Source organism: Odocoileus virginianus, chromosome 2 (assembly GCF_023699985.2).
Source record: "Odocoileus virginianus isolate 20LAN1187 ecotype Illinois chromosome 2, Ovbor_1.2, whole genome shotgun sequence".
Lineage (NCBI taxonomy): Eukaryota > Metazoa > Chordata > Mammalia > Artiodactyla > Cervidae > Odocoileus > Odocoileus virginianus.
The window spans coordinates 71,561,782-71,579,181 of NC_069675.1; the positions used below are offsets into that span (position 1 = coordinate 71,561,782).

General features: G+C 35.2%; 1 protein-coding gene and 1 pseudogene across 2 annotated transcripts in view; one reads left to right on the forward strand and one right to left on the reverse strand.

Moving 5' to 3' along the window:
• ATAD2B (ATPase family AAA domain containing 2B) overlaps nucleotides 1-17,400 on the forward strand; it is a 122,570-nt gene that overhangs the window by 86,750 nt on the left and 18,420 nt on the right. The window contains exons 21-23 of one of the 2 annotated variants that reach the window (XM_070451180.1): nucleotides 5,560-5,695; nucleotides 7,720-7,901; nucleotides 11,707-11,866. In XM_070451180.1, coding sequence (XP_070307281.1) covers nucleotides 5,560-5,695; nucleotides 7,720-7,901; nucleotides 11,707-11,866 — 478 coding nt within the window. Of the gene's footprint in view, nucleotides 1-5,559; nucleotides 5,696-7,719; nucleotides 7,917-11,706; nucleotides 11,867-17,400 lie in introns of both variants that reach the window. The other variant, XM_070451170.1, reaches the window with a different exon arrangement.
• LOC139029899 (small ribosomal subunit protein uS15-like) lies at nucleotides 1,968-2,493 on the reverse strand (annotated as a pseudogene).

Genomic DNA, 17,400 nt, shown 5'->3' on the forward strand with positions numbered 1-17,400 from the left:
CATGTAAGACTTTCAGAGATTTGTCACATTCCTCTTTTTTTCCCCAAGCTGTGTATCTTATATTATTTTGTTTATTTTGGCTGTGCTGAGCCTTTGTTGCTGTGCTGGGTTTTTCCTAGTTGCAGGGAGTGAGGGTACTCTTGATGGGAAGCATGGGCTCTCAGCATGATGGACTTCGGTCGCTGTGGCACATGCGTCAGTGGTTGTGGTTCCTGGGCTCCGAGGCACAGTCGCAGTGGTTATGGTGTGCAGGCTTAGTTGCTTTGCATCATGTGAGATCTTCCCAAACCAGGGGTGGAACCCATGTCTCCTGAATTGGCAGGCGGATTCTCTATGACTGAGCCACCTGGGAAGCCCTGTGTCTTCTTGAATATGGGTTTTCTTAATGTATACCAATCACAACAACATTATTGTAGCAGATTGAATGCAGAAGCAGAAAATGAGAATCCAGTTGTCTTTCATTAAGCCACACATTAAAGAGATTTGAAGAAATGTAGAATAGTGTAACTTTTCTCACTTCATTTTATTTTACATATATAATATTTTATATTTTGAAAAAATATGTCTTTCAAAAGAGTGTTTTGTTGTTCAGTCACTAAATCATGTCCGACTTTGCAAACCTGTGGACTACAGCACATCAGGCTTCCCTGTCCTCCACTATATCCTGGAGTTTGCTAAAGTTCATGTCCATTGAGTCAATAATGGTATTCAACAGAATGTGTGTTTTAAAATTTATCTTATTGAAGTATCATTGATTTACAGTGTTAATTTCTACTGTGTAGCAAAGTGATTCAGTTTTACATACATTCATATTCTCTTCTATTATTCATTTTATATGTAATAGTTTGTATCTGTTAATCCTAAACTCCCAATATAACCCTCCCCCTTGGCAACCACAAGTCTGTTCTCTAGGTCTGGGATTCTGTTTCTGTTTCATAAATAAGTTCATCAGAATAATATATTTTAGTGTTGACATGTAATAGGTTTTAAAAGAATACATTATTTGGAAGGTTCTTAGTTTTAATTTTTAGTACATAGATATTGGCTAATATAACCCAGGTAAACAAAAGCTCTTTTGGGTTCTGGAGTAATTTTTAAGAGTTTAATGAAGTGTGGAGACCAAAACATTTGAGTCTCTAACTGCTACCACAAGCTCTTTGGGAGGAGGGGACTGTCTTACAGCCCTTCACTTCCTGATACACTGGAATTGCTTAGTAAATGTTTGTTACATGGAAAAAGAAATTGACCACTGAATTACCACAAAGGCTTTACATAAGTCCTGCCTAAACTCAATCCTTTTTTTTTTTTCTTTTTTCGCAAAATTCTAGTGTAAGTAATATACTTCTGGGGACCTTGAAGATTTTTTCTGAGAACAGCTGGAGAATTTCAGTTGGGATATATGAGAATTACAAATTATTTCTATTTAGGAGAATTAGGAAAAAAGAGTCCAAGGTTGAACAAAGAAAAGAAAAGAGATTTTTAAACAAGGAAGCAGATAGAAGTAGTTGGCCGTTCTTAAAATGTTGTGGTATGACTCAGCATTTTCACTCCTAGGTAACTACTCCAGAGAAATATAAACATACATTCACCCAGAGACTTGTACACCAGTGTTCCTACTAGAATTATTCTTCATAGTGGAAATAACCCAAGTATTCACTAATTGGTGATTAGTGAAGCAAAATGTCATATATACAGAGTGAAATATTATTCAGCAGTAAGTGGAATAAACTGCTGACACATTGTCCAGCATGAGTGAACCTCAATACATTATTCTAAAAGTGAGAAAAGCTAGGGACAGAAGACTACCAGTTCTATGATATGCGATTTCCAGAATAAATGAAATCTCTAGATGCAGAAACCAAACCAGTGGTTGTCAGCTTGGAGTGAAGCGTGGATAGACTTTAGATAGGCACAGGGGAACTTTTTAGAGGTAATAGAAATATTTTTTTTTTCCTGTTAAACAATGATTTTATTGCTTTAGTACAATAGACAAATTTATGCAACCAGGGCAGAAGCTGTGGATGACTCGTATTTCCAGTTGGGGGGCAGGACTCGTTTGGTCTTGTAGTATCGAGCCAACCGGTGAATACGGCTCTCAATCAGAATCAGACGGAATTTAGCATCTTTATCCTTTCTGTTCCTCTCCAGATGCTTTCGAACAGCAACAGCTTTCTTAATTAAATGATAGAGATCCTCGGGGAGGTCAGGAGCAAGTCCTTTGGACTTAAGAATTCTCAAGATTTTGTTGCCTGTCACAAAACGTACTTGTGCGACACCATGAGAGTCTCAGGATCACACCGATCTGTGAGGGAGTCAGGCCCTTCTTGGCCAGTTTGTAGATCTGCTCCTTCACGTCGTCAGAAGTGAGCTTCAGCCAGGTGGGGACGCTGCGGCGGTAGGGCAGAGCCGACTGGGACAAGCCCTTCCCGGGAGCGTGCATGCGACCCATGATGGCGGCGAAGTGGTAGCAAAAGGAGAGAGAGGGTGGGAGAGCCCTAGAAATATTTTTTTAGTAAAACTGACTTGGGATGGTTGCACAGCTGAATTAATTTACTAACAATTATGGAACTTAAAGTTTCAGAGGGTAAGTAGAAGGTATGTCTAAGTTTATCTGGGAAAGTCAGAGAAAGCTTCACCCAAAAATCATTGGCTTGAGTGGAGAGTTTAAAAAAAAGTTTAGGAAAGAGTAAATAGCATATATAAAAACCATTGTGAACCATTGTGAAAGAGAACATGATTTGTTCAGGAAGTTAATATGAGTTTCATCTTGTTGCAGCCTGAAGTTTGAGTCTGGGAACATCTGAGTTCTGATCTGAGTTCTCATCTGAGTCTGAGTTAGGAGTGAATTTAAAGAAAAACAGGCTGTTGATAGTAGTCTAGACAGGCAAATTAGGGGGATTATTGTAGACTTGCTTTTGGTTTGCTTTTATATTCACAAAGTTCAACACAATGTTGAAAAATGATCAGAAGGAAGAATATTTAAAACTGAAATTAAATGTTTTGCTTTGAACAAAACACTTGAACAAAATCTTGTTACTTCCAGGGTATTGAGTTCTGTTTATTTTTAAAGAACCAGTTAACGTTAGCATTTTCTGCCTTGTCTTCTCTATATATTTGCTATATCTTCACCTTTGCCCCTTGTAGGGTCTCCTCTGTTTCACTAGCTCTGTTATAACACTTCTGGCATGGTATCATAGTACTTTCTTGTGAGACTTGAGACTTGACAGTAAGAAGTAAGCCTCTTTTCTTCAGATTTATAACTACAGTGTCTGGCATGATATTTGGCACATAATGGATGTGTTTGCCAGAACTTTTTTTTTTTTTTTTCATTTTTATTAGTTGGAGGCTAATTACTTTACATCATTACAGTAGTTTTTGTTATACATTGAAATGAATTAGCCATGGATTTACATGTATTCCCCATCCCAGTCCCCCCTCCCACCTCCCTCTCCACCCGATCCCTCTGGGTCTTCCCAGTGCACCAGGCCCGAGCATTTGTCTCATGTACCCAACCTGGGCTGGTTATCTGTTTCACCCTAGATAATATACATGTTTCAATGCTGTTCTCTCAAAACATCCCACCCTCGCCTTCTCCCAGAGTCCACAAGTCTGTTGTATACATCTGAGTCTCTTCTTCTGTTTTGCATATAGGGTTATCGTTACCATCTTTCTAAAGTCCATATATATGTGTTAGTATACTGTAATGGTCTTTATCTTTCTGGCTTACTTCGCTCTGTATAATGGGCTCCAGTTTCATCCATCTCATTAGAACTGATTCAAATGAATTCTTTTTAATGGCTGAGTAATAATCCATGGTGTATATGTATCACAGCTTCCTCATCCATTCGTCTGCTGATGGGCATCTGGGTTGCTTCCATGTCCTGGCTATTATAAACAGTGCTACGATGAACATTGGGGTGCACGTGTCTCTTTCAGATCTGGTTTCCTTGGTGTGTATGCCCAGAAGTGGTATTGCTGGGTCATATGGCAGTTCTATTTCCAGCTTTTTAAGAAATCTCCACACTATTTTCCATAGTGGCTGTACTAATTTGCATTCCCACCAACAGTGTAAGAGGGTTCCCTTTTCTCCACACCCTCTCCAGCATTTATTGCTTGTAGACTTTTGGATAGCAGCCATCCTGACTGGTTTGCCAGAACTTTTAAGAAAAGTCTTGCATAGCATAGATTGAAGGGTTTAAAGGATTTTTACATGAAGGTAGTCTTCAAAGAAAATATTGGATGGGCACAAGGTGAAATTTTATATTAACTCTTAAAGGATTTGGCTTTGAGTTGAGGTAATTTCCCATCCAAATGCTGAATTCTGATGGCTCTTTTTCATTAATTATCTCTTCTTTTAGAATTTTAGAGTTAAAAATGGCCTTTACAGCTTATGTAATCTAATCTTCTCTATTTATTCATTTTATGACCTCAGGCCAGTCACATAAACCTTTCCAAGCCTAAGTTTTTTCATCTGTAAAAATGAGGGACTTCCATGTACCTCCTTGTTACAAAGATAGGTTAAAATAATTTTTAAGAATTTCTACAATTCATAGTGACAAACTGAATGGACTATCCAAAGTTTATAAGAAATATATGCCTGAATTTGGGCTAGAATCTGATGTCTTAAATTTTAATCCAGTATTTCCATACTGTCATGGTTGGGACTTCTTTCTGTATTAGTGACCTTTTTCCTTGTTTTCTTTGCAGTTTCCAATTTGATGCGGGCTGGGAAACAAAAGCACAAGCTTTACTCATTCAGTTCATGCTTATTAAGCATTGCTAGGTTCCAGGTATAGTGGTAGGTATAGGAAAATAGATGAATTCTGTTCTTAGGAAGTTTGGTGTCTAGAAGTAGAAAATAGACCTTAAAAAATCAAATAAAATGTATAGACAAATGTGAATGATGTAAAGAGGATTTAAGCAGCATATTTTAGAAGGGGGACATCTGGGGTCAAAGTCTTTATAGAGTAGGTGAACAAAGGAGAGATGACAGTCACTAACTGGAAGGAATTGGGATATGAGTATGGCAGGCTTAATTTTGCTTGGGAGTTTTGCATGGAAGGTGATGTCACTGTGGACCATCCTTTGATGAGATTGAAGGTATAGTTTATCTTCTCTGAAACCAGGATTCCAGAGGATCCAGTGGGATAGACTCAGGAGAGGAAGTCAGTGGATAGGAAGCACACAAAAACATCTTAAGAGAAGGCCATGCTGTTAGTATCCTCTTTGCTCTCTATTGTGTTGACAGATTGTAGATAATTACTTTTCAGCTCGTGTAACAGCTTTTCGAGATTGTCCCCATCTGACTATTGTAATCAGCTATCCTTTTTTATATCATAATTTATTAATGAATTGAACTGGATCATTATTTCATTCTTGTTTATTCCATGAGGTTGAACCTCTCAACAGCATAGCCTGAGACTGCTTTAATCCTGCATGAATATTCAGTGAACATTGAAAATGGTACCGAAGTTGAAGAAATTATAATTTGGTATAATATATAAGCTTTTAATTCTCTTAATATTTAATGTCTTTGTGTGTGTGTGTGTATGTGTGTAGGTTAAATGTATCTTTAGAATACAGTACGAAGAGGTCTTGTATATTCAAAGGCCTATTGAAGAGGACAGAAGAAAATTTTTCCAAGAACTGATTCTCAATCAGGCCTCAATGGCTCCACCACGAAGGAAACACACTGGTAAAGTTCCTAAAGCCTTTAGGAAAATGCGGGGTGCGGGGGGAGTTGGAGTTAAGAAATATCCTTTCTTGGAGTCATTAAAACAAAACAGTTCTTTGTGGAAGACAGTTTTTTAGGTTTTGTTTAACTTTAGATGGACACATGGAAGTGGCCATTGTGTTTAACTGACTTGAGATTGGGAAGTACAGCCTCATCCTTAAAGCTTTTCCAATGGATGACTGTTAATGAAGTAGTCTCCTCATCACTTCAGTCCAGATGCTCTAGTAGATTTATCAGACTCAAAAAGTCATGGAAAAAGTCTTTAGTTCTGCTCTGTTTTAGTCATTTTTAGTACTGAGGGCTTGAACCAGCAGGTTGTGAACAACAGGTGTTGTGTTGATTGCTTTCTGGGTCAGGGTTGTTTTGTTGGGCCTGATTAGAACAACTGCCTTTTCTGGTTTATTTTATTTATTAATTGATTTTAAAAATATTTATTGAGCACCTATTTTGTTAAACATATTATGCTAGGCACTTGGAAGTCTATCATGGCTCTTTAAGCATTAGAGTTTTCTTGGCCTTAAGAGGGGCCTCAAAATTATTCAGTCCTCTGACTTAGAAAGGGCTGCATTCTAAATTCTTCAATGGTTTCTTTTCCTAATCTTAAAGGTGGTAAAAGATAAGATCCTCTTGATTAATCTGTCTTTCAGTGTCTTTGAAAAAATAATAGTACTGTTTATTAGAAAAAATTTAAGCCTCTTATCTTTTGTTCTATTTTTTTGTGTTTCTCGTGGCTGTTCTTAAGGGATATTTAAATACATTTCCCATTTCTGCCAACTCCTTACTGTTTCATACTTCTTTGTTTTTCGTTGGTTATGTTATTAAATACTTCTTTGTTTTTCAGTGGTTATATTATCCAATACTTTAATAAATCTATATCTTTTAATAAATCTAAATCTAAGCCTTTACTGGCTCCTTTTCACATTTTTCTCAGTGTTTATAAGATGGACATCTATCAAATTAATATAGCTGTGGGGTTTTCCCCCCAGAAACCCTGGGAATTCAATATGGAAGTTATACCTTCTGTTTATTGGTTGTTGCCTTCTTCTAATCTAAATAACAGCATTTAAAATATTTTATTATTAAAGTGATTCATTTTAATAAAGTATCTTGCATGTTCCTAGATATATTAAAGTCCTGTAGATCTGAATTTTCTATGTTAAGGATTAACATTATTATTATTTTTTTTTGAGTTGCTCCTCCTGTTGACTTTCATTTTTCATCTTAGGGGCTATTTAGAAATCAGCAAGAATACTTAGAATTTTAATCCTGAGCTTCAGTGTGATACCAGCAAAATCTTTTAAGGAATTAGAGAGCATTATGATTAGGCAAGTTAATACTTTACCTTCTAAGAAGATGTTTTGTTTGTTTTACAGTATATAGTGAATACCATAGATTTTATATATAAAACTTAAGACTGGGTTTTCCATCTTCTCTATGTCTTTGGGATTTTTTTTTTTAGTTACTGCTTTGCCCCCCATGCCCTGCAGGTGCCATTTACTATCCTGACTGTGTTGTATTAAGAATATGAGAGTAGGAGACTTGTGTAAAATCAGAAGTGTTTGGGAATGGGAGGGATCAAAGGATTATTACTTGCCTGTTTACTTTACATAAAGCAACCTCATTTTGAGAAACAATCTTTATTAAAGTTGACTTCAGCAAACCATATACAAATACTTCACCTGAAGATATTTATGTTGATTTGAAATATTTCTCTTAAAGTTGTATGTAAATAATATCTCAAGATCAAATTATTCAAAATTATATCCTGTGCCCTTTCAAGAAGTCCTGTTGTAAGTTATTTTATAAGTAATTCCCTTATGTACTTTTGTTCCCATTTAAATCTTTACTTGCTGGACTTGCATGGTTCATGTATATTTGGAATTCTCTTCTTAAAAGAACATTTCAAGGGAGTGCGAGAAAAATAATTGAGGTAGGTCATGGACCTGCCATGTTGGAATCTTAACATTTTCTTCTACTTTCTTTAGGTCTTTGTGCAATGGAGGTACTTCCACTTGCGTTACCTTCTCCACCTCGTCAGTTATCAGAATCAGAGAAAATTCGGATGGAGGACCAAGAGGAAAATACTTTAAGAGAGTTGCGGTTGTTTCTCAGGGATGTAACCAAGAGGCTGGCGACAGATAAACGCTTTAACATCTTCAGCAAACCGGTGGATATTGAAGAGGTCTTGTTTCAGTAGTGTGCAAACAATGAAGTTGAACTGGCTAAAAGAAAAAAATATTGACATCTTTTTTTGGAAGGAAAAAAAGCAAAGGCATGGATGAATATTACCCCTAGCCTGTAAAATTTTAATCCATGTGATAACTACCAGTGTCATCAGCAAACATCTGGTGACTTTGGGTGAAATTAGTGGCAGTTTGTATATGTCCTCTTAAATAGTACTGATCTTTGCGATCTCTTATTCTTCAATTTAAGAAGAGGATTAAAAGTTACTTTAGTGAATTGTCCATACTAGACTATTTTTATTCCAGGATAAATCCTGCTTTTCAAAAGAATATTGGTATTAATCAGTTAATACCAGTTTCCCAAATTGTGTATATATCTTACTGAAAGAGGTAGCTAAGAAACCTGAAATTTGTCTTTAATTATTTTGGAAATGCCTCTAAGATGCTCTATGAAGTTAACCACAGCCTATTATTTTTCTCTCTAAGAATTTTCTCTGCTCCCAGTGGAAAATTTCTCACTTTCTATGTGTATTGTTTTGTGTCCTTGTGGGAGCATGGTCTGTGATGATGAGAAAAGAAATTTTCCATTTGGAATCTACTATAATACTGTAGAATACATTTTGTTTTATTTTGTTTTATCCTGGGATAATGTAGTGTGTGGATGAACACGATGCAATCTTTACTAGCCTTCTTCTTATAGTTCAGACTCCATGTTTGAACAACTTTGGTGTTTTTGTTTTTAATTTTTTGTTCTTTTTTTAAATTTGAATTATGAAGTGGTTCAGAGTTTAATGTTGTGTCCTTGTTGTGAAATCTGTACTCTTGGATCTGAGCAGATTCCTTTGGAACCATTACCTCGTCTATGCCTGGGAGCTAGTGTTATATTTTTTCCTCTTGGAAAGCCTGAATATATCTATTCTCCCACATGTCCCTTTTGGGAATAAGGGGACTGTATAATTTTATTTGTATATTTATCTATAACATATAGTTTTTGCTATTTGATCCTTTCAGCACCACCACAGAGGTCATTATTATGTTTGCAGTTGAAGAAACTGAGGCTCATTGTTAAGTGACATACCAAGAAAAATATTTCTTAAAATTTGAAGCCCATGTTCTTTATATCACAGCTATCTTCCATCTTTTTCTGCTGGAATGACAAGGCTTACCTATTTGCTTTTACAGTTAATACATACGATTCTATATTTGTGAAACATATATTTTAAACTCATGGTATTTTCAGAAAATCTTAAAACTATAAGCCGCCTTTAAATGTTGTTAAAAATGTTTATTTCAAATTGGTTTTGGGAACGCTGACACTTAATTGGTAAGGACTTGCCCCCAAATCAGTCTCCCAGGCTGAGAATGAACCAGCTTGGTCTTTGCCCAGGAAAACATTTTCTGTCCAACCAGACCAGATTGTCAGATTTCAGATGCCATTTGTGATAGAATAAAAGTTATATAAATGGTGTTAAGGCAGTAGAAGGGGATAGAAAATGTTAGTCAGTTAAAGCTGTCATTTTAGAGTTATGTTTTCTCTTTTTCCTCTTTTTTTTCTTTTCCTCCTCAGTTTCCTTACTTCTTTGTTTGCTTTTAAGGCTGAAAACATAGGAGTCTCTGGGAAGGATAGAGAGGGGAAACTAAAATAATAACATTTAGATAACCTAAAACATAAAAATTTATATGAATTTGAAATGTCTAAAAACATTGAGTTCCAAAGCAAATTGAAGAGAAAAAAAAATGTTTAGAAAATAAGCAGTGAATTTAAAGTTAAGCATAGGTGCTGAAATGTTATGGTCTTTAGTAATATAAATTTTTATAGTGCAAAGGTTTATAAAATGTTTTCCACATGTACACAATATATATCAAGTGTCAGAGCCAAGAATCCAGCTAATACCTTCTGAACTATTGCTTATTGGGTAAAGCTCCACTACTCCCCTGTAAGGAGATTGACTGGCTTTTTAGCTCCTAGAGTATGAAAAATAAATTAAAACATGCACACATACCTACCTAAAATTTTAAAAACATAAGTAATATGTGTATATATATGCTTATGTTATTCTATAGGCGTATAGGTGTATTTATACATGGAAATACATATTATATATGAAAATTTAAAAGGTATCTGTGCTATCTACAGTGAAGAAAACTAGCCTTTAATTTCATAGAGCATAAATTAGCATATTCCCAGAATTTGGTCCTGGACTGATTAAACATTTCTAAGACTGTGTTTATGTCAGAATTAATTACTTGATTTGAGATTTGCGTTGGGGAAGACAGTCCAGGCACACACACCTGGAGATGTTGTAGGTTCAGTTCTAGACCATGGCAGTAAAGTGCATATTGCAATAAAGTGAAGTTATATGAATTCTTTGGTTTCCCAGCATATATAAAAGTTATGTTTACACTATGTAGTGGCATTAAAGTGAAGTGACGTGAAAGTCACTCAGTCGTGTCCAACTCTTGGTGATTCCATGGAATTCTCCAGGCCAGAATACTAGAGTGGGTACCCTTTCCCTTCTCCAGGGGATCTTGAAGTGAAGTTGCTCAGTTGTGCCTGACTCTTTGTGGTTCCGTGGAATTCTCCAGACCAGAATACTGGAGTGGGTAGCCTTTCCCTTCTCTAGGGCATCTTCCCAACCCAGGGATCCAACCCAGGTCTCCCACATTGCAGGCAGATTCCTTACCAGCTAAGCCACAAGGGAAGCCCCAGAATACTGGAGTGGGCAGCCTGTCTCTTCTCCAGCCTATCCCTTCTCCAGCTTATCCGACCCAGGAATCGAACCAGGGTCTCTTGTCTTGCAGGCGGATTCTTTATCAACTGAGCTATCAGGGAAGCCCTAGTAATGGCTTTATGTCTACCAAAAAAAAAAAAAATCAATGCACATACCTTAATTAAAAAGTGCTTCAAAAAAAATGCTTCATTGCTAAAAAATGCTAACCATCATCTGACAATGCAGGGTTGCCACAAACCTTCAGTTTTAAAAAAATGGAGTATCTGCAAAGCGCAATAAAAGGAAGTGCGATAAAACAAGGTATGCCTGTAGATATATAGGTGGAAGAGCTTTTTAATTGGTCAAGTGATATAAAACATAAAATTTAGTGGGCAGTCATGACTAATATCTCTATTTTGGGTTATCTCCTAGAAAAATCACACAGAGCAAAATTTATTTTTTGCTTGTAAATTTGCTTATACTTAGGGACAAGGCCAGCAAATCTTCTATTAGTCATGGAAGCAATACCTACTTTTGTTATATAATTGACTTAAAATGTTTGTAATGACTCCAAAGGAGTAGAAAACTCTTTCCATGAAATGATTCACCTTGGAAAACTGAAAAAGAAAAAATGTTTTTGTTTAAAGATTTTAAAGAGATCTACCTAAGAACTTCTCTAAATATATGAAAAAAAAAATGTTTCTTTTTATTTTCCTTTAAAATTTTTTTGCTTAGGTAACATTTATTGATGCTTATTGGGTACTTTTACCCATACATTTTCTTCTCAGGTATATCCAAAGGATTAAAAAAAAAAGCTGATACAGTTGGTTTCATATTTCGAGATGAGAAACTCTTCAGAGTTCATTAAATATGACTTGAAACTGAAGCTTTTCATGGAAAGTATGACATAGTATCTTTAGTGGCATAAATTGCTCTATAATTTTATCCTTATATGTAATTATTTCCTAGATATCTAGATTTAGTTTTAAAATAACTTTGATTTTTGTTTTGTGTTTTTATGAGTAGATTATATGAAATACCAGAAATAATTTTCATTAAAATACCATGTTTGTTTTAGGTTTCAGATTATCTTGAAGTAATCAAGGAACCAATGGACTTATCAACAGTAATAACTAAAATTGATAAGCATAATTACCTGACTGCTAAGGATTTCCTAAAAGATATTGACCTCATCTGTAGCAATGCTTTGGAGTACAATCCAGATAAGGATCCAGGAGGTAAGAATGCACTGGGCAAGGATGATTTTGGTGATCAAAGAGAAGATAGTTTAAAATATAAATAAAACCTTCCCATATTTCAGATAGAAAAGTTGGTCTTAATGACATATTAGAAATTTCTTGTTGAAGAACTAAGTATATGCTTAAATATTAAATTTAATTATTAAATCCGTTTGTTAAACTACTAAAAATATATTTAAATTAGAGGATTTTATTATTCTTTAAAATAATTTTTATCAAAGTATAGTTGATTTACAGTGTTGTGTTTAATTTCTGTTGTACAGCAAAATGACTCAGTTGTATATGCATATATTCTTCTTCATATTATTTTTCATTATGGTTTACCACAGGATATTGAGTATAGTTCCCTGTGTTGTACAGTAGGACCTTATTTTTTATCCACCCTGTATATGATAGTTTATATTTGCTAATTCATTTATTAAATTATTAGATAATATATTTAAATTCAAGGATTTTATTATGTTCAAGATTTAGTTTCTCGAGTTGCTTTTCACTTTTTATACTTAGATTCTAATTTTTTTCAGGTAAGATGGAAAACTGAATAATTGAGAATTTAAGATTGATTTGTTTAGTCACCATTATCAGTGCTGCTAAACACTGGGCATTTTGGATTTCTGGAAACTTAATATAGTTAAGTTTACTTATCAAAAGACCCCTTTGGGTAGATGGACATTATCTGTTCTATAGACTGTACATGTGTTCACATATGTAAATAAACATCTTGTGAATGTTTTCATAACATCTTATGGAAAACCTAAATGAACTTTTTGGCCAACCTAATATACTTTATTATTTTACTCCTAATCCCACCCTGTACTCAAATCTGTAGTCTCAGTTCTGTTAATGCCTTCCAGGGGAGACCTCCAGGAATAATCTGTAGTTAAACAAGTTGAATTTATTGATACATTGTAATAAAGGAGAATGTACGTCATGGGGAACCATACAGGATTTCAGCTTGTGTTAAGTGAGTTTGAGGAAAATTTAAGGAAGTAGAGCTTCGCAGTGGAATAGATGCTTTCAGGAGGTGGGTGTAATTTGGGGACTAGGTATTTTAAGAACCTGGAAAGTAAGAAGATTGGAACCAGACTAAAGTTGTGATTGGTAAAGAAGCAGCATTCATCTCACACAGGATAAGATTATATTTGGTTATTTCTGTAAGGCAGTGTTCATACTTTTGTTCGTGTTCAGATCTGATTATGAAGTGGTCTTATTTTTGTCTTGATCCATCATGGTCACAGAGTGGTATTCAGTAAAGTTGTTTATGTTTAATGTGAGTACACCAAGGCCAGTTCCCATCTGGTAGAGGTCATTCTTTTTCTCACTCTGTTAAGAATTCTGTTTCTTCAACAGGTGATATAAAAGTAAGATGCTTTTTATTTTAAAAAATTTATTTAAACTTTCAGTTGTGTAAAGATATATAGAGTACAGTTTCTACTTTATGTCTATATTTATGGGCAGTGGTTCTTAGTTCACTTGTTAGAATGGCCTGGATTTCTCATTTCTACACAAATTGATTATTTCTTGTCTAAATTAGACCACAGTAAATCACATATTTTAGTTCTAAGTTAAGTGGCAGAATAAAATTTTATATAGCTGCTTTTGGTATCTTTTACTACTTTTAATAGTTTTTAAGCTTTGTTTTAGGACATTTATTTCTTGTAGTTTTTGTTGTTTGCTTAGGTTTTATTTTGACTTTTTATTACATATCATTTATGAGGATAAATATTTATTAGGATAAAAATGAATAAAAAGTAACTTATAACCTATAATCATGTTACCTAGTATTTGTTCATTCTCTTTCTCCCCCTGCCTCCCTCCCTCCTTTTCTCTCTCTCACACATATGCACAAATACTATATATGAAATGCATACATGCATAATATTTTTACTAAAATGAAAATATAACTTTTGTAAATTTTCATTCATGTAATATTTTGTGAAAAGTTTGAGTTAATTTATTTCTACCATGTAATTTTTATCATATGAATGTATTATAGCTAATACCCTATTGTTGGGCATGTTAGAGTTTTTAGCTTTTTTCTCTATTGTAACATTGATGAATATAGGATAAATTTTGCGTATGTCCTTCATTATTTCCTTAAGATAAATTCCTTAAGGTGAAACTTCTGTATCAGAGTGTATAATCTCTTTTAAGGCTTTAAATCTGTGTTAAAACTTTCTCACAATTTAAGAAATAATCTTCTGGCAGCATCAGGGGCACTTGTTAACCAATATAGCAGTTTTGTGGGACTGAGAGAATCTCCTTTGCAGTGTAGATGGCATCTGTAACAGGGCCACAGTTTGGCTAGTGAAGAATGGGCTGAATGTCAGTTTCCTTTGATTCCCTTGTTGGGTTCTGGGTGATGGTACAACTGCATAAGTGTCTATATAGTGGCCTTAAGCAGTGTGTGAGGGTACTTGAGCACCTACACTCTCATCCTGTTAGGTTTTCAAGACATAGAGGTTACTGGCATTGTGCAGTAGGTAATGAGACCCTGGGCTTTGGATGTGCACCTAGGCTTCAGTCCCCATTTTATTTCCTAGTTCTTTAGGAAATAAAGTTAACTCCTCTAAATTTTAGTTTCCTTATCTGCAAATAGGGATAATTACTCTTCTCTTGGGGTAGTTGTAAGGATTAGATGAGAAAATATATTAGGCCCTACCTTATGAAATTGTCATTTTCATATGGTTCAACTTGAATACGTTGGTCCTTAGCACAGTCCCTGGGATGTGATAAGTGTTCCATAAAGGTTAGTAGTTCATATATTTGTCCTTATTATCATTATTATTTAAATTGTGCCTTAATCTGTCATAATTGTTTCCTTAGTGTATACCTATACATTTACTTTAGAATGACCCTTTACTGTATTCCCTGGACCACATTTAAAATTGAATCCTATTTTGGGACAACTCTAAGGACTGCTAGTGATAAATGAATTTGAATGGTTAGAAAAAGTCAGTAGAAAGGATCAGTCCAGATCCTTTCCCCCTCTTCTGTGTAACTTAATTATAATCACATCAAAATAATATTACTTTCATGAAAGAAGCATTGATTTTTGGTGCATAATAACCTTTTATTATAGAATATAGTTGTATAATCAAAGGATATGGCTCTGTCTCACAGAGTTGACATGATACACTTGTAACTTTATTCCTTTACTGTTTTAGAAGCAAAAAGTATCATATAATTCAAAAGCATGATTTTGGCTCTGTTCTGATTTTTTCGTATCTTTAGTCAAGAGCCCTGTTTTCTTTCTTAGCAACAGAACAACTTGTTATGTATTAGAAAAACCACCTCAGGGTCTACTGTGTAGCAAGTGGAAATTACATGAATTTTGTATTACTTTTACAAGCTCCCATGAGTATTTGAAAGCTTACAGTGCTCTGTTTTATAGTACACTTGGCCGTTTTGGGAAAAAGCTAGCATATACGTAGAAGACAAAAGCCAACATTTTGGAAGCTATATGTATTGCCTAAGTGTTTACCCAGATTCTCCCTTGAGGATAACGTGGGCAAAAATTAAATATGTTAACTAGAAGAATTTTAACTTGTAGGTTCTAAATGTGACCAGGTCAGATATTTGACCCAAATTATTATCTCATAAATATGTGATTTGTTTTATGTTTAACTATTCCTCACTGTTTGTTCTGTACTTAATGCCTCCTCTAGCACTTAAGTATATTCACATACATACCATCATTTAGCAGATTTTGCTGAAATTTCAACCTCAGTCTTGTAGTATTCTCAAAATCTTCTGTTTTGTACTAGATGCTTAGGGATAACTGATTCACTCCAGTGTTTGGAGCCCTCTATGGGTTATACTTCAGTTAAACTCATTCACATTTTCTGTTATTATTTGTAAGTACCATGTGCTGTTACTGAGCTGAGTGTTTAGCATACTGTGATAGTCTTTGCCTCTTAAGATGTAGTAATATATATTGAATAATTACTGTGTGACAGACATTATGTTATATCTTATGATATTAATTTGTTAGCACTTCCTTAACACAATGCCACAGACTGCATGACTTAGACAGCAGAAATTGATTTTCTCATAGTTTTGGGGGCTAAAAGTCCAAACTCAAGGTGTCGGCAGATTTGGTTTCTTCTGAAGCCTCTTTCCTTTGCCTTCAGATGGCAACCTTCTTGCTGTGTCCTCACATGGTCATCTTTTCTCTGTGTCTATGCACCCCTGGTATTACTTGTGTGTCTCCAAATTTCCTCTCCTCCTAAGGACACAAGTCTGATTAGAGTAGGGCCTACTCATAGGACCTTTTACTTTGATTACCTCTTTGAAGGCTCTACTCCAAATGTAGTCACACTCTGGTATATTGGGGAGTACAGTATCAACATGTAAATTTTTGGGAGGAACACAGTTTAACCCATAACAATTTATAAATAACACCACAGTCTCTCTTATCTAGAAACTCACTGTTTTATAAGAATGACAAATACCTGATTATTTGTGATTATACTAGATGGTTAAGGTATATGGGTAGCACAGAGGTGGCAGTTTTGAATTTTGTCTTGTGGCAGCAGCAGCTGATGATAATGCAGTTTCATCAGGTGTGTATTCGGTACATGTACAGTGTGAGCAGGGCACAGAGAAGACATTATCTGGAGATGAACAGGATTTAAAGGGGCATTCATTTTAGGCATCTCTCAGGCCAGGGCTGCATATCTCCAGCACTGACACAGTTTACATATAGAAAATGTTTTATAAATGGTTGCTCAATAAATGGAGATTCAGTGAGTAGACAAGTGAATGAATTTCCCACCATTCCCCCACACTCTATTTTTTCAGCCATATCCTCTTTTCCTATACCTTTGTAGACTACTTTTCTTAGCCTAAAAAAAAAAAAATGTTTTTTGGTCACGCCATGCAGCTGTGGGATCTTAGTTCCCCAGCCAGGGATTAAGCTTAGGTCCTGGATCCTAGTAGTGAAAAGCACCAAGTCCTAACTACTGGACTGCCAGAGAATTCCCTGCGAGTCTTAATTGGTCTTACAATCTCCATTTTATCATTCCCTTGACCTCTGGTACCGCCTGTATTACTATACTCTTAAATACAAATCAAATCACTTTCTGTCTGAAAACCACCCAATGGTCCCTTATCATCTAGAGAATTAAATCATGTTGTTTCCCTGCATGGGTCTTTTCTTTGCTCTTAGGATAAGATCTAAAATCCTTTCAATATGGTCAGATTCCTCTTTGCCACTTGCTTTTTGTGTGCTAATCACATAGGCTACCTTTCAGTTTCTAGAAATCTCCAAGATCTTTTTACTTCAGAACTTTTTCACATGGTATTTTCTGAACCTGTACTGGTTTTTCCCTTCGTCAGTGGCTATCCTAATGCATGCTTTGAGTCTCACCTTAAGTGCCCCTAATTTAGAGAATTCTCTCCTGACTTGCCCATTCAATATTCTGGAGATTTTGATCATAGCTGTTACAGGTTTTTTGAAGGGTGAGGGAAGGGTGGGTGGAGGTGTTTCTATGTGCATATGAGATTATTTG